The sequence below is a fragment of the Panthera onca genome, chromosome X (genome assembly GCF_046562875.1).
Source record: "Panthera onca isolate mPanOnc1 chromosome X, mPanOnc1 haplotype 2, whole genome shotgun sequence".
Classification (NCBI taxonomy): Eukaryota; Metazoa; Chordata; class Mammalia; order Carnivora; family Felidae; genus Panthera; species Panthera onca.
Window position 1 is genome coordinate 93,265,180 of NC_138357.1, and position 18,113 is coordinate 93,283,292.

Consider the following 18,113-nt stretch of genomic DNA (forward strand, 5'->3'; position numbering starts at 1 on the left):
ACTATATATTTTGGTAAAATCTATTTCTGCTGTTGTTACAATTTGCTTACTTGAACTCTGTTTTGAAAGATGCTGGAGATTTTACCTTTTCAGAACTTTGACAATATGTGAGAAATCTAGTGACGAGATGACTTCATATCTTACTTTTATTTCACGCGACCAGAAATACAGCAACCATTCGCCATGGGGGCAGTTCATCCCAAAATACTTGAACCTAGCTAAAAGAAACCAGGGGCATTGAGTCCACAGACATTGATCATTGTTTTCTCACCCATTTTTCTCACAAGTTAGAGGGATCTCTCAGTGAATTTCCTTTTCGTGATTGCCTCTGCCGGCTATCCTGTGTCCCCAAAAATATTCTTACGTTTAGAATGTCGGAGCTGATAAGAGCTTCAGATGCCATCATTTTATACAAGGACTCATGGGCCCAGGTAGAGGAAGTAGCAGCCTTCCATCTGGCGTTGCCTTTCTGTCTGATCTTCAAGAAACAGCTTAAGCATTAGCAGGACAAAAATGATTTCTAAGTCACTTTGATGATGATATTATGGGATTAGTGATACTTACATTTTACAAAATGTGTTCTTTTTTTTTTTTTTTTTTTTTTTTGAGTTTGTTTATTTTGAGAGAGAGGGAGAGAGAACGCGCACCTGCGACCAGGGGAAGGGCGGGAGCCTGATGTGGGGCTCAAACTCACTCACTGTGAGATCGTGACCTGAGCCGAAATCAAGAGTCAGACGCTTAACCAACTGAACCACCCGGGTGCCCCACAGGATGTTTTCTTGAATGCTGCCATATATTTTGAGCATTTGTTGAAAAGAATTCTGTAGACTCCAGACCTCCTCTCCTTGGTCAGATCATCTGTAGAAATCCTGTTTCCCTGATACCTAGAGCTCCGAGTCCTCTGTAGGACTCCTGAGAAACAGGGAAAAGCAGATTTGCTCCCTGTTTCCTTGGGATGGGGGACTAGGTTATCTGAATCAGTCTTCCTGCTGGAAAAAAATGAAAAGGGCTGCAGAAAACGTGCTTTTGAAAATTACCTTAAAAGCATTAAGTAGCCAAAAAGGTATTGGGGAACTCAGTGACCAGCTTTTGCATGAAAGCAATTGGAGTGAAAAAAATTAGAGCACCCAATGGGCCTATTTTGCCAACGGGACACATCTATTACTGAAAACTTCTCTGCCGGGGAACCAAGGTTAAGACCTAAGGCCTGTACAAGTAGGGGACTCTGTTAGGAGGGGACCTGTCCGCCATTGTTAGGACTACAGAGGCTACACCCTCAGGTTAAAAGGTTAAGATAAGTGTGCCCTTACTGTCCTTCCACAGCTGGGGACTGTAGACAAGGCTACCTTGTCACTGAGCAAAGCAAAAGACACAAATAAAAGGAAAACAAAGTTCCCCTGAAAAAACTGTGGCCACTGGTCCACCTTGAATAGCTTTGTACCCAGGTCCACACAGCCTGGGTCAGCTGGGGGAACTGCAGCCTTACATGTGATGTGAGGCTTCTCCTGTACTAATACTACTTTCATGTATCTGTTACAAACATAAAGTCTCTGAAGGAGAAGACTTTATCCTAGGCCTCATCCTAGAGCTCTTCCTCACCCCCCACATAGACTTTTACTAGGGCAGTGACCAACAAGTCAAAACAAAAAAGCCACGGGCACACAAGGAAACCAGACCTGCCTCACAGACGGAACAGAGACCCTACTGAAATGGCAGAAACAAACGCAGACCCACTCTATATATTGGAGTTAGGAGACAAGGTGGTTTTTTAAGTTTTTTTTATTTTGAGAGAGAGAGAGAGGGAGGAGCAGAGAGAGTGAGAGAGCAAGAATCCCAAGTAGGCTCCACGCTATCAGCGCAGAGCCCAACATGGGGCTTGAACTCACAAACTGTGAGATCGTGACCTGAGCTGAAACCAAGAGCCAGACACTTAACCCACTGAGCCCCCCAGGCGCCCCAGGAGACAAGGTTTTTAAACAGCAGTCTGCACAACTGTGCATATATTTTTAAATCAGTAATAAGCTTGAAAAATAACTTCAGAGACCAGGAAAGTTGTTTAATGGCATGGCAGATTTGAAAAAGAACCAAAAAGGAACTTCCAAGAACAAAAAAGGCAGTAACAAAACCTCAGTGGCCACACGCCTATCAGAAGGGCTAAAATTTCTTCAAGTTTTCATCAACAGATAAATGGACGAACAAGGGACAGCATAGCCATACAACAGGATGCTATTAAGCCATAAAAAAGGAACGAACTATTGATACAACAATATGGATGAAACTCAAATCCAGGCAAAAAAAAAAAAAAAAAAGAGAGACGACATACTGTATGATTCTATTCATATAAAATTCTAGAAAAGGCAAAACTAATCTGTAGTGACAGTCGTTGCTTGGGGATCCAGAGGTGAGAGGGAAGGATTCCAGAGATGAAGAAAATGTCCATGATCTGGATGGTAACGAAGGTTTCATGGGATGTCTGCATATGTCAACACTGATGAAATTGTACACTGTAAGTATGTCTGGTTTATTATGAAAAACACAAACTCAATGAAGTTGCAAAAACTGTCGAGGGAGAAAGGGATCCTAGCAGGGATGAGGAGGACGAGGCCCACTGGGCAAGAGGTGCCTCGAGACCTGGAAAACCAAATTGATACAGAGAACGTCAGTGGACATGCAGTATCACTGAGAAAGATTTGAAACAACACCATCAGCCAGACCCAGAATCTTTGTTCCCATGTGTTCCTACCAAGTGACCTTTTTCACAGCCTGTAGATGAGAGATCAGGTTTTTTTGGACCCAGACGCCTTGCCTTATTTATCCTTGTTAAATCTCATCTTGCGTGACAGGGCACATCAGTCAAGCCCTTTGATATATTTTGAGTCCCCTAATGTGTCATCGCTCCCCTTGCCTCCTAGACCCTCATCCAAGTCAGCAATAAAATGTGAAGTGTGTATTTGAAACTTCCCTCCAGGTTGATCTAAATCCTGACATGGTTTTCCTGCACTTACTGAGCTAAAGGAAAGAGCATTCATTTCCTGAGTGGCTGGTGACGAGCAGTTTCATTCTCTCGTTGAGTCACACAGAGCCACACCACAGATTTTTACTGGGAACTTTTTACTTTTATTCTTTAAGCTTAAAAACACCAATTATAAGAGACTCAATACACTGTAACATAACCAGCCAAAACTCCCTCAGTTCTGTTTATGCTTCCAAAGATCCTGTGCCTCACAGAAGCTATAGTTATGGCCATGGCACATGTCGGCTTGTACTGGAAGAATCCCCAGAGCAAAGGCTTCCTCAGCCTCCTCTGTATGCCACTTAGGTAATACGTAGAGATTGACTTCAATGCTGTTGCTGAGAGTTCACAGTATTTCCCAATAAATGTCCTTCTCCCGGGGCGCCTGGGTGGCTCAGTCAGTTGAGCATCCGACGACAGTTCAGGTCATGATCTCAAGGTTTGTGAGTTTGTCAGGCTCCTCGCTGATAGTACAGAGCCTGCTTGGGATTCTCTCTCTCTCTCTCTCTCTCTCTCTCTCTCTCTCTCTCTGCCCCTGCCCCTGCCCCACTCAGGTGCATACGGTCTCTCAAAAATAAATTTTTTTTTTTAAAGAAATGTCCTTCTCCTAACCAAAAACAAAGAAATAAAAATAAAACCCTCACGGAACAAGAGAGGATAAAAGACATGGAGGACAGTCTTTTCAAGAAGATAGCACAGCTCCCAACTCATTTCATGATGCCAGCATTACCCTGATCCCAAAATTCACAAACGGTGATTCAAGAAAACTACAGGCAACACTCCCTCATGAACATAGATATAAAAGTCCTCAGCACAATATTAGCAAACTGAATCCAGCAACACAATAATAAAGATAATACATCTCGACCCAGTGGAGTCTGTACTGGGGATGCACAGCTGGTTCAACATTTGAAAACCAATCAAGCCAATTCAGTGTATTAACAGACTAAAGAAAATCCACGTGGTCATATCAGTAGATGCAGAAAAAGCGTTTGGTAAAATTTTATATCCACTTAAGATTAAAACTCTCACAAACTGAATTGAAGGGAACTTCCTTAACCTGATTGAGAGCATCTACAATAAACCTACAGGAAACAGTATTAGAAAGGAAAAAAGTATTGCAGGTGATACAATTCTGTGTGTAGAAATTCAAAGGAATCTGTAGATAAACCATTAGAATTAATATGTGAGGTCAGCAAGATGTTTGGTATAAAATCAATATACAAAATCAATTTATTTCTATTTACCAGTAACAAAGAAAATAATTTTTTTACATGCCATGTATAACATAACCTGCATCACCCTTAATATTATGAAGTGTTCTTGATAAAAAATAGAAGTTAAATTTGATCAGACCTCTAGATCTAATTACCTATTTGCAGAAAATGTGAAAGAGAGAGGGACTTACTGAAGACACCACAGGGATAAAATCCAAAAAATCCAGACTTTGAAACTACAGGACAAACAAGTTTCTGGAACAAATAAATAGCAAGACAGAAAAGGAGAGAAGGACAGAAAAGTAGATTTAAACCTGTAGATTTAAAAGGAATTTAAGAATATTTAAAGAGGAAATGATACAAACTTGGATTTGTTTCAAAATAATCTTAGGGTGGGTAGGTTGTAAATAACACAAGCCAGGAGTTAATAAATGTTAAAGCTGGGTTGTAGGTATTTGGGGTTCATTATTCTCTACTCTTGTGTATATTTGAAAAGTTTTTAAATTACAAAATTTTTTTAATGTTTGTTTATTTTCAGAGAGAGAGCATGAACAGGGGAAGGGCAGAGAGAAAGGGAGACACAGAATCCAAAGCAGGCTCCAGGCTGTGAGCTGTCAGCAAGAGCCTGACACGGGGCTCGAACTCATGAGCCGTGAGATGATGACCTTAGCTGAAGTTGGATGCCTAACCAACTGAGCCACCCAGGCACCCCCATCTTTTTTTTTTTTTTTATCAACAACCTAGGAGCAAATATAACAAAGATGTTCAAGACACAGGATGAATTATAACATTTATTCAGACATTAAAGAATTCTTTTTTTTTTTTAAGTTTATTTATTTAGAGAGAGAGAGAGAGCACAAGCAGGTGAGGGGCAGAGAGGAGAGACAGAATCCCAAGCAGGCTCTGTGCCATCAGCACAGATCCCGATGTAGGGGCTCAAACCCACGAACCATGAAATCATGACCTGAGCTGAAACCAAGAGTCGGACATTTAACTGACTGAACCACCCAGGTGCCCTGAGACATTAAAGAATTCTTAAACAGATGGAGAGAGATACTTTGTTCATGGACTAGAAGACTCAGTGTTGTAAAGATGTCTATTCCTCCCAGATCAATTCACTGATTCCATGCAATCTCAACCATTTTGAAATTGGCAAGCTAATCGTAAGTTTTTCATGGAAATGCACAGAATCAGGAATAGCCAAGATATTCTTCTAGAAGAATAAGGAGAGAGGCCTTGCTCCATCTGATACCAACACTTATTATAAAACATTGAGATAATAAGGTAAGGGCATAGAGATGCTCAAATAGACCCAATGGAAGAGAATCCCCAAAACACTCCCACACATAAATAGTCACTAGTGAGGAATGGATACTTTTTTCCATAAGTCATGCTGGAACAACTGAGTATCCATTAGGGAAAAAGACAAGAAAGAAATCAGGCTCCTAATTTTATACCATACACAAAAATCAGCTCCAGTGTATTAAAGGCCAAAATATGAAAAACAAAACTATAAACCTCTGACAAAGTAATACTGAAGAATATCTTCAGTGATAAGGAGGGGTTAAAATACTTTCCATAAAGGAAAAGATGGCTAAATTTGACTAAAGTAAATCTACGTTATATTCATAAGATATCATAGGAAGAGTGAACAGGCAAGCCACAAAATGGACGAAGGTATCTGCAACACATATAACTAACAGAGGTATAATATCCAGACCATATAATAAATTCCTACAAATCAATGAGAAAAAGACAACTGGAAAGAAAAATGGTCAAAAGACTTATACATGTTACAGAAGAGGAAATCCAGTACCCAATAAACATATGAAAAAGTGCTCAATCTCAATAATCAGTGAAATGCAAACTCAAAGCACAGCGTTATTGCATTACTTGCCTACTGTGGTGGCTAAAGTTAAATACTGATAATACCAAGTGTTAACAAGGAAGTAGAACAATAGGAGCTCTCACACACTGCTGGTAGGAGTGTAAATCAGTACAACCTCATTGGAAAATCACTTATTCTGATGGTGATTTTGGATTCTTTTTTTTTTTTTAGTGATTTTTTTTTTAAGATTTTAAGTAAATCTCTACACCCAATGCAGGGCTCGAATTCACAACCCTGAGATCAAGAGTCAGACACTCCACCGACTGAGCCAACCAGGCGCCCCTGGATTCTTCTTATGTGGGCTCACTCGGGGACCCCTGTGAAAGAAGCAAAATCATTAAGCAAAACTGTCTGTGGCAATATCCTGAAAGGCAAATATTTGCTTAGACTAAACCTAAGAGAGCAACTTTTTAACAATGTTTGTGCTGAACACTATAATCACAAAGAACAAAATTAAAATTTTCTGATTGTAATTCTTTTTTTATTTTATTTTGAGAGAGACCACGCATGAGCAGGGGAGGGGCAGAGAGAGAATTCCAGTCAGGCTCCCTGCTGTCAGCATGGAGCCCAACACAGGGCTCAATCCCATAAACCGCGAGATCATGACCTGAGCCAAAATCAAGAGTTGAGTGCTTAACCGACTGGGCCACCCAGGCGCCCTCTGAATGTAATTCTGTGGATTTCATTAGTATTTTTTTCTTAGCCTAGAATCACCGTGTAGTAATGGTACCATTTATTAAGCATCTACTGTGTGTACCACTGTGCTGGGGCATTACTTACGTTTTTTTGTTCTTCTCCTTTACAACAGCTATCCTAAGAGGCTAAGAAACTTGCCAATAAAATGTACTGCTCGAGAGCCTAGGCTCTGGTACCAGACTGAACTCACTCTCCCACTTACTAAGCTGTGTGATCTGAGGCAAATTACTTAACCTCTCAGCCCTTTGATCCCCTCATCTGTAAAGGGGTGGCACAATTTTGTGCATTGTTAGAAAGGTTAAATGAGTTGATACATGCAAATTTTCCAGAAAAGCACCTGACCCTAAATTGATAAAAGGTAATGAGTGATAGAGCCAAGATTCCAACCAGACCTGCCTCAGCTCAAAATTCCATGCTCGTTCCACCGGATGTCACAGCCATGTGTTTAGGTTGCTCATCTGCGTTATCAGTATATGCTCAAGGAATGTGATGTCATTTTATTAGAAACCTCTGTTTTTGTTTATTTTTTTTGAGAGAGAGTGAGAGCGAGCGAGCACATCAGCGGGGAAGGGGTAGAGAGAGAGGGAGGGAGAGAATCCCAGGCAAGCTCTACACTCAGTGAGGAGCCTGATGCGGAGCTTGATCGCGCAATCGGTGAGATCGTGACCTGAGCCAAAACCAAGAGCTGGACACCCAACCCAACTGAGCCGCCCAGGTACCCCAAGCCTGTGTTTTTAGAACCTCTATGAAATTGCGAAAGCCAAAAAGCAACCTTTATCTTGAAAAGTTTATGAGCAATGGGGCACCTGAGTGACTTAGTTGGTTAAGCATCTAACTTTGGCTCAGGTCATGATCTCACAGTTCATGAGTTCGAGCCCCACATCAGGCTGTCAGTGCCTAGCCTTCTTCAGATCCTGTTTTCTTTTTCTATCAAAAATAAATAGACATTAAAGAAAAATTTTTTACATTTGTGAGCGGTATGTTCATGCAGGTTTGTATAAAGTCTTCAAGTGGATGATTTTTCTTTTATCAACATGAAACTTTACAGTAGTTATTTGTTTGTTTGTTTTCTGTCTCTGTGCACTAGGCGAGTCGCTTGCATCGCCATGGAGAAAACCAAACAGGAGCAGCAGGCCAGCTGTACCTGGTTCGGCAAGAAAAAGAAGCAGTACAAAGATAAATACTTGGCAAAGCACAATGCAGGTAGGGAAACGTGCGACTGTTACGGAGGCTGGTTAGATCTCACTTCAGTCTTCAGAATTCTCTGCCCCAAAATTCCACCAGATGAGATCTCCATCAGCTTGCACAACATGAAGAAAGCTCTACCTGCAATTAGTCTGTTGGTTATTTGCCAGATATTTTACAGAGCTCTACTTTACAGGAAGAAAATGCTATTTGGTAATAGTATCCTCGGGAACTAAAAGAAGCCAGTACATTAAGTCCTCCCCTGAGAAATGAGAGCCCGAGTGTTTGCCAAGTCACCAGGATTCTTGCCTCCTTGCTGAGATAGATCTTGAGCAAATATCCTCCCTCCTGGCTCCTCTCTGGCCTTTGGACGTGGCCCTGTGGCAAAAATGTGCCCTTACCAGAGCTGTGCCACGGATGGCCGGGTGATTGGTTGGAAAGAGCACAAATGCTGTTGGATACTAACTCGGTTTGGTCAGTCTCTGTGACTAGTCTTCTTCCCCCACAGTTACTCCCTGGCTCGTAAAAGGCCAAGAGCATTATATTGGCCTTCCCTTCGTCCTGTTTGTCTCTATGAAAACTTGCGTTCGGCCTAAGTCAGAACATTCCCTTGTTTGCTAAAAACTGAAATGAATACCAAAAAAACATGATCTGTCATTGCCATAGAATTCCCAGAAGCTTCACAGAATGTAAGTTAAGCTAAAGAAAATGCATGATGATATACAAGAGTGAGATTTACTTATTTTCAGTACCTTCTTAATAGGACTCCTTTTATAAGGAACTTGTTCTGAGGCATTGCAAGCCCCAATGTTGGCATTAGATTAGTTCCCAAGGTTTCAGAAATAACTCCAAAAATCATACATGTGGCCAAAAAAAAAAAAAAATCAAACGCAATCTTGCATACCCAGTTGGACAGTATAAGGTTTCAGCCAAATAGGAAATGCATTTCTGTCTGTAAAATGTTATAACGTGCTGTTAGCATCCACCAGGAAAAATTATTTGCAAACGCTGAATTGTTCATTTCTTAATCAGCAAGTAAAAGTAAGCATTTTGAAACACTGCCTAACATGTAAGGAATGTGAGTGGCCACATGGGTACATTTCAAATGGTTCCGTTAAATGGGAACTCATTCCTTTCACGTTGGCCACAATTGTCCTCCATTTTTAAATCCAATAAAATATATCATTTCTGATTATTTACCATGCTGGAGCACCAGTCCAGTAATGGCTTTTTTGTTTTATGAAGGGAAGAAATATTTAAAGCAGACTAACACAATTTAGCAACTGTTGATTGTCAATACTGCAGTAGTACTATTTGAAGAAGTTCACTGTAGTATCAGCAGAATGTCATTTAAAATATCAGTGGCTACTGCCAAGTCCTCTTTACTTCCATCAGCTTTTTTTGAGTTTTTTTTTAAGCTTATTTATTTATTTTGAGAGAGAGAGCAGGGAGGGGCAGAGAGGGGGGGGGGGGAGAGAGAGACAGAGAGAGAGACAGAGACAGAGAAAGAAAATCCCAAGCAGGCTCCACACCAGCAGTGCTGAGCCCACCGTGAGGCTTGAAGTCACCGACCATGAGATCATGATCTCAGCCAAAACCAAGAGTTGGATGCCTAGCCAACTGAGCCTCCCAGGTGCCCCTATTTCCATCAGCTTCTAACAGGCTCACAAGATGTGTTGACATTTTATGTGTGTGTGTGCGCGCGTGTGTGTGTGTGTATACATACACATATATACAAAACCTTGTCATTTTTATAATAATTTTAAATGATGTATAGATCTAGATGGCATTATAATTTGAACCTAGAAAAGCAAAGAAATGGCTGATTAAGGCTGTTAATTCATCACAAACTTTACACTGTACTAATGGAGGGCATATAGACATGAGTATTCAATATGCCAACATTCTTTAATTCAGCTGAGGGAAGATAACAAGCCCCTGGATTGAAAAACTAGAATGTCTAAATTCTGACGAAGAATCTGTTGAATCGTTCACTTAAGAATTTTGTCAGAGAAATTGGCACCCAGTCTGGTGGCCAGTGGTTTTTTTGTTTGTTTTTAAGTTTATTTATTCTGTGAGAGAGCACAAGCAGGGGAGGGGCGGAGAGAAAGAATCCCAAGCAGGCTCCGCGCTGTCAGTGCAGAGCCTAACACAGGGCTCAAACCCACAATCCATGAGATCATGACCAGAGTCGAAGTCAAAAGAGTCGGACATGTAACTGACTAAGCCACCCAGGTGCCCCTTCCGCAGTTCACTTTTTCCATTCTTCAACCACAGGTATGACTGATCTTCCACTGTCCCCGCTCTGTCTGATTTCATTGCAGGTGGTCCTCCATGGTCCCGCAAATGCACTTGTAAGCTAACAGGCAACCTGACTTAGCACACCTGCATGGTGGGCAAATCCCTTGGCTCCTGGGGGGGGGGGGGCGCTCGAAATGAGGGAATTGGGTTAGTCAGTGAAGGATATCCTTTCTAAACCTGAAATTCAGGGGCTCTACGTTTCTTTCCTCATTGGGCCTGACAAGAGAAGGCAAGAGCCTCATAGGGATGGAATACAATGGCTTTTTCTCTGTCATCTTTGGACATTACAACCTCCTGTGCAAAACCATAGACCTAAGTTCTTATAGATTTAGAACTAAGGGAAATTGAGAACTTCCCCCACTCTTTTGTTCCCTTCAGCATTTTCCCAAGCAGTGGTCTTCTGAGCCTCAGAGCTTCCTTGTCATGTTCATGATCCCTTCTACATGTCAGTATTTGTCACTGAGTTTGGGACTGTCTTTTCATACCCTTTGATGGAAAGTCTGAATTTCTTATGAGGTCCTTGTAGAGCTGCTCAGGTTTTCTGGTAGAACTTGTGTTTAGGTGTGTTTGTGATTGTCTAGTCAAAATGTTATTGCTGGGATCCCCACCCCCTGCCCCACATCACCCGTCATGAGCTCCCCTCTGGGTTTTTCTGCTCTGGAGAAGATGTGCAGCTTTTTTCTTGGACTTTCTGAAGCGTGCTGTCTAGCAAGGCCTTTCTGCCACCACCTCTTCAGGTTTCTTCCCCTTCACCGAGCAACCCTTCCATTTTCTCCATTACAAAGTCCAGAAGAACCATTTACTTAGTGGTTACCTTTACTTGGCAAGAGATGAAATTGTCAGGAAAGGGAAGTCGAGTATTTTATCAACTATTCTGCTTTTAGCTATGATGAAAGTCCATCCTAATATGCAGCATCGCCTATATAAGGAATTGATGTGAAAAAGAGAAAGAAATACCGTTGCACTCAGCCAGTATGGCAGATGCTTTGACAACTTTGAAACATTCTTTAATGCCAACAGCTAGCCGAATGGGGTCATGAGCCACAAATCAAACTATATTTCTGAAGGATTTTTCTGGCTTTTTCAGAAGTTGATTGTAAAATACAGCTGGGTTGGGGTGGGGAGTCTTCCCATAGTCCTCAGTGAATTCAAATAAGGGCCATATGTCTTGTTTCCAGCTTCAAATCTTCGAGAATTCTGCATATGTTGATGGCAGGCCAGACGTTCTCATCAAATTCTGAATTTGTTTATATGTGTGATCAAAAGAAAGATGGGAACTTTGTCAGTATCTAGAACCGATGGAACGATGATACTAGAATTAATCTCTAGGACCCATCATCCCTTTGCTCCATTCTTGTACCTCGCCCTGGCCCTGGCCCAGGCCCACGCACCCAGATGAATTAGGTGCCCGGCCCAGTGCTACCAGCCTGCAAGGTCTTTTCTAATCGGAAGTTTTTGCCGTATATGAATATGCTTGTAGTTTTTCCAAATGAGGCCAGGAATCGATGCTAAAGGCTTATTTATGGAAAAGATTCAACTGGAAATACTTACCTAAACACATAAAAGAGGCATGAATATTGAGTAGCTTACCAGGAAATCAGGATAATAGGAGCAAACTATGCCAGACAGTATTTCTGAAGCCTTGGGAATAGATTTGATTATAGTGTGTGTAGTATTTACAGCAAATAACATTTTCTGCAATGCATAAAAGATTTTTAGCCACATAAATTTGATGCAAAAAGCATTGTCAGGCTGCTAGAAGTATACTCTTGAGGCACTGAGATTCCTCAGCCCTAGGACTTCCAAAATCAGTTTAAAGATCAAGTTACTAATGTAAACGTGAGGGGAAAAAAGTCCTTATTAATTTGTTGCTGTTGTTGTTGTTGTTTTTTAACTATTAGAGCCCTAAGCAATGGTATTTCAATATCCTCAGATACGCTATTTACATATGTACACATGAACCCAGAGGGTTCCTACAATACCATTCATAGGTGTGTTTAAATTTTGCCTCAGACCACAAATTAGTAGTTGAACAGTTTTTAAAACTATGACATTTTCTCTTGGATACAGAGAACTCTTAAGACAACAAAAAGTGGCCCATCATCTCACTGCCCTGTTGAGGTTTTTTTTAATAAAAATAATAGGCACCTGTGATGAGAAATTGCAAAAACAGTACAGGGAGGTACAAAATGAAGAGCAAAAGGCTTCCACATGTACACTCCCCAAAGAACATGTACCTATTCACACAAGATTTCCATGCATATATAAAACCCAGTGGCTTTTATATAAGGATATTGTTGAATTTTTATTAAAATGAGTTTGTTTCTTAATGTGATTTATTTGCCTCGTGTTTAGAATATTGCATGGTAAAGTTTCTTTTGTGCATATTATACTTTTATTTTACTAATATATTAAAAGCCATATTTCAATGACCCCTGTACATTTTTCATGCTGTCTTACTCCCAATGGCCTCTGTGCATGTAAGTAACCTGTTGAGTGACTATGCCTCTTTGTTTTTGACGGTTTCCTTTCATTAAGTCCCTTTTTTTTTAATCTGCAAACAACATAAAACTTTTTAAAAGTTCAGTCTTTAAGTGTTCTCCTTATATTCTTTGTATGTCTTATTTTTAAATATTCTCTTTTATTGTTTCTCAATCCTATGACCATGTGGTGATTTCATTTCAACCAGAGTAACCTTTTCATGATACTCACGTATGGTTAAGATATTGACGTGTAACATACCTGTTCATTTGTTTGTGCTGTCAATTGTTCATATCTAACTCATTCTTACGTGTTGCTTAAAAATTGACCAGTCTTAAGTGGGTAGGATTGCAGTTAGGGCTCTGTGGAAGGAAAGGGATGCTGATACCATTTAGAAAGCCTGTGCCATCATCATCTTGCCCTTTCATGAGATGCTTGATTATTTTTCGGTATTAAAATATATATCCGCTTGTTGATGTACCTCTTTCATAAGCATCCTTTTTCTTGATGGAAACATCACTCCGAGGGCAGTGGGTATAAAAAGCAATGCCGTAAGCACTCCTGCTTTTATTTTTGCAACTCTGACGCTCCGTCACCACTGAAGCATGACTAGCCAGCTCCAGCACGCACAGAACCTCGTGTTTGTTTTCATTTGGGGAGTCTGCCATTCTAGACACAGAAAGCACTTCTTGGTGTTTAGCTGAATTAAAGACTTTTGAGTCAACCTTTATGGAATCAAGCTATCAAAAGCAAACAAATGCACAGATACCCATTAACATGCACTAACCCTTATTTTAACACATTGTATTTCTTTTCTTTCTTTCTTTCTTTCTTTCTTTTTTAGTAGTTTGGGAATGATACTTTTGTTCCTTTGTTTGTTTCTGATCTGTTGCATTCCAGAGTATCCTATTTTGCATTTTAAGGTTCTTTGCTACTGGGAAGATCACAGATGTTAAGGACTGAGCTGAGAGCCAAAAGCATTTGGCCATATTGTTTCAGGGAGCAGAAGCTTCTCTTAGTGATTGAAGCATCCCAGATCCCTTTATTAAATCAAGGCATCAATTTTATTGATTTTATTTCAAACCCTCTGAAACCTAGAGCTTATTCAATATTATTTTAAAAAGAAATTTCAGTGTGTGCCTGACAACACTGCGATATCACCATACAGAAATCCATTATAGGAAACACAGACTCATGATTTTAGCCTTCATGTGAGAATTTTCAAATGTGTGTGAGAACCAGACTACCTTGAACTTCAACAGGAATAGTCATCCTCTTGGGAAAGTTTTGGTAACAGTTCTGTTAAGAGGCAGGTTTCCAAAAAATAGTTTTTTTAAGTATTTATTCTCAGTCTGTAATGATTCGAGAACTCCCCTTTTGCAAAGGTTTCCCAGCTCAGACTCTGCTTCACGCTTCTTTGCATCTCGTCCATCCTGACTGACCACACGTGGGCTGACAAAGTTTGGGACCCAGGGAAGCATGTTTCCCTACTTACATACCCAAGACTCTCCATCAAATGGAGAGCTGGGTTACAGTAAAACTTGTGAGATGCTCATTTCAAAAGCTTGTGAAATCATAGTTTCAGAACTTGACTTTGAAAGAATCTAGCATGCTACCTTCAGCACCTCCGCTGAAAGAAAGAACCATGAAGTTAAAAGACCAGCTGTCCATGCATCTCTCATCCATCCCTAGAAATAATCTAGTGGCCTCCTTCTTGGTTAACTTTAGTTGCATTCATGCTATATTCATGTTGGTCAATGTCTGCAGACATTTTCTTTTTAGTAATGCTAATTTCTTAGAATTGCAAAAATATGAACAGCATGTGGTTTTGAATGAATTTGTATGAGTTGTTGGATACTGCATGACAAGATATGCAGTATCTCTTATAATTGGACTTTTATGCATGTGCTCAATGTATCTTTGGATGCCCCTGGTTCTAAAGTGCATTTTCATGGGCTTAAAAATGAAATTTTCTCCCAAAAGGTTATAGGACTAAAATTACACGAAAGCTTAGACCATAAGTTGGACTTCTATTTTTTTAAGACACAGTTTTACTATAACTTTAGTTCTGCCAGTAAAATCATAATTGATGTACGTGAAATACTCCTGTAGATTTACCTTTCTTCTAAATCTTTATATTGTAGTGTTCGATCAATTAGATCTCGTTACATATGAAGAAGTAGTAAAACTGCCGGCATTCAAAAGGAAAACACTAGTCTTATTAGGTAAGTTTGACTGTATAAGTAACTTTGTTAATGTCATCTTGAACACATTTTGCAGATGTTACTAACAATTGTCAATTTCACTTTCTTTCTTTTAAAATGACATAGGTGCGCACGGTGTTGGGAGAAGACACATAAAAAACACTCTCATCACAAAGCACCCAGACCGGTTTGCATACCCTATTCCACGTAAGCTATGTCTCACTCTCTTTTAAGTATACTAGTCCTAGTACTTTTTAAATGTTGTAGTTAACGTATTTTTTTTCTATTATATAAGTTGTAACTACTCGTTAGGGGAAATCTGGAAGATCCAAAGCAGAACAAAGAAGAAAATGAATTAACAGTAATCCTGACCACATTTGCCCAGTAGTGGCACCGTAAACATTCTATTGTAGACTCCCACAAGCTTCTCTCAGGGCAAACGTAGGCAGCGTGTGATTTGCTTGTCATTGTTGTTTTTTAACAAAATTGGGCTCATCCACTCTATTTGTGACCTGATTTTCCCAGCAGTATGGCTGGGACATGACTCAGATGAATTCTTCTTCGGAAAAATAGATCTGATAGCACAGTGTTCTTTGATAGAACGCTATTCTCCTGAAACATACCTAAGTTATTGACTTTCATCACTTTGAAAAGCCAGTGTACCATCGGGTGGTTCTTATAAAGAATTTTAAATCTGTAATATTTTTATTCCCTTTATTTTCTCTATCTCATCCTTAGCTTCTTGCCCTGTGTCCTCAACTGTAAGATGAAGTAATTCCAGGAATGTAAAGAATATTTGAGATTAGGAAGCACTAGCAAATACTGGATAAAGAGCAGTCATGTTACTGCTATCACTGTTTTCAGTACTGTTGTACCAGAGTTTATAGTTTGAATCCCAGAAGCTTTCTGGAAGATACAGTTTTGTTCGAGGTGGGAAGGACTAAAGGGGAATGAGTTATAAGACCAAAAAGAGAAAATGGGAAGATTGGCTCTTCCCAGTAGGGTCTTCTGTTGCCTTCCTGAAGCCAGGTCAACACCACTTACGGTTTTCTCTATGCCCCAGAGAGCTGTGGAGCTTCATAAGACCACACTCTCCTTCCAGAACCCTGTCTGATTTACACAAAAAAGGAAATTCATCAAACAACATTTCACTTGGTACCTCTGGGATTTTCTAGTAAAACGCTTTGAAGTATTCGTTTAATTCTCCTTATGTCTGGATCAGAAGTATAGCAAGCTTAACTAACATTTAGTTTCTTCTTGGTCACATAACAATTGAACGTCCATGTTATTAAACGGCCAGTTAACTAGCTTGGTTTTGAAGCATACATTGCCAACCTCAGTCATGTGAGTCATGAGGTCCCTCTCTCAAATATTTGACCCCAGATGCGTATATAGCATATGTTTGCCTACCGAGATGACTAAGCATCGTACAGCATCAACACATGATGCCATCTCTCCAGCTTTTATGTGCCTGGAGAAAGAGTTCTTTAAAACATCTACATTTGAACATCCGTGAGCACTTGGAAGTTCTAATAGTCCATCCAGTTGGGGTAGGAGAGAGGGGCAGTTCCCCATGGGTTTGGACCCATGCACACAGCAAAGGGGAGCATAAAGTTTGTCCTTGTCCAATGATGGAAACTGAAAGAAAGGGAAGGGGAAGGGGAGAGGGAGAGAGGAAGGAAAGAAAAAAAGAGAAGGAGAGAAGAAAGGAAAAAAGTGGGAAGAAGGAAGATTTAAACCAGTGTTCCTGGTGTGTCTAGAAAGACATTTTCTAAATTGTGTTTTGCAGAACACTGGTCCTGTCAGTCTCCCACAGAACTAGGACTTACCGGCCAATATTTTAGTACATGTTCTCTTGGGCCACGGGTCAGCAAACCTTTTCTATAAAGGACTAGATAGTAAATATTTGAGGCATGGATGGCCACATGGTCTCTGTCACAACTACTCATCTCTGCCATTATCACATGAAAGTAGCCATAGACAATATGTAAACAAATGGGCATGGATGTTTTCCAATAAAACTTTATTTATAAAAGCAGGCCATATTTGACTCATAGGCCATAGTTTGCCAACTCATGGTGTAGGTCTTTACTAACTATTATGGCCACATCTGGCCAAGGTCATTGGATTCTCAATGTAGTACACCTTTTGCTGTATTCTAACATTCTCTTTTGCAAGCTGCCATAGACCAGCACTATCCAATGGAACTTTTCTCTGATAGTGACAATTTTCAATATCTGTAGTGTCCATTATAGTAACCATGAGCCACATGTGGCTACTGAACCCCTGAAATGTGGCTAGCGAGACTGAGGAACTGACATTTTAATTTTAATTTATTTAAATTTAAATAACCATATGTGGTTTTCCATTTTTTTTTTTAACTCTTCTTTTTTCCTTCTGTTTAAGAAGTAACTGCATTAAGGCATACAGTAAGTTATGTTAATCTTGGGTCAGTGTCTTTGTCCTGTAGAGACCCATGAAGGGATAAAATAAATCTCATCTAAACACTGAAGGATTCACCAGACCAAACAACTAACCAGTTTTTGTGGCCCGATGTCACACAGATAAACATGGTGCTGAGAATTTAGTTCTACAAAGCTACTGGGGGTGGGAACGTAGCATGAGACCTATCCTGGAAAAATCCACAGCTCTCAAGATTTTGGGCTTGGGTAGGTCCATTGGGAACATCAGATCATGAGCTCAGCCTTTTGAGCCTCTCTTGATATGTGACTTTCTTTGCAGATACAACCAGACCTCCAAAGAAAGATGAAGAAAATGGAAAGAATTATTACTTTGTATCTCATGACCAAATGATGCAAGACATCTCTAATAACGAGTACTTGGAGTATGGCAGCCATGAGGATGCGATGTATGGGACAAAACTGGAGACCATCCGGAAGATCCATGAGCAGGGCCTGATTGCAATACTGGACGTGGAGCCTCAGGTAACACACAGCCACACGCTGCCCCCATCCACCTGCCTGCATGCTAAGCTCAGGTTCTGAAATCAAAAGCGCCATCAGAACAGCGTGGGTCACATAATAACTACAGGAAAGTATCAGTAATGCAGGCATCATGGGTTGACAGTCTAGAATGCAAACTGATCATTGAGCTCGGTGCACACACCG

The 18,113-nt window shown here is 40.4% G+C and overlaps 1 protein-coding gene across 13 annotated transcripts in view; it reads left to right on the forward strand.

Annotated features, from left to right (window-relative positions):
* CASK (calcium/calmodulin dependent serine protein kinase) overlaps nucleotides 1-18,113 on the forward strand; it is a 359,937-nt gene that overhangs the window by 329,847 nt on the left and 11,977 nt on the right. For 8 of the 13 annotated variants that reach the window (XM_081793028.1, XM_081793034.1, XM_081793035.1 and 5 more), the window contains 4 exons: nucleotides 7,902-8,017; nucleotides 14,926-15,006; nucleotides 15,112-15,192; nucleotides 17,728-17,930. In XM_081793028.1, coding sequence (XP_081649154.1) covers nucleotides 7,902-8,017; nucleotides 14,926-15,006; nucleotides 15,112-15,192; nucleotides 17,728-17,930 — 481 coding nt within the window. The remainder of the gene's footprint in view (nucleotides 1-7,901; nucleotides 8,018-14,925; nucleotides 15,007-15,111; nucleotides 15,193-17,727; nucleotides 17,931-18,113) is intronic. The other 5 variants (XM_081793029.1, XM_081793032.1, XM_081793036.1 and 2 more) reach the window with 1 other exon arrangement.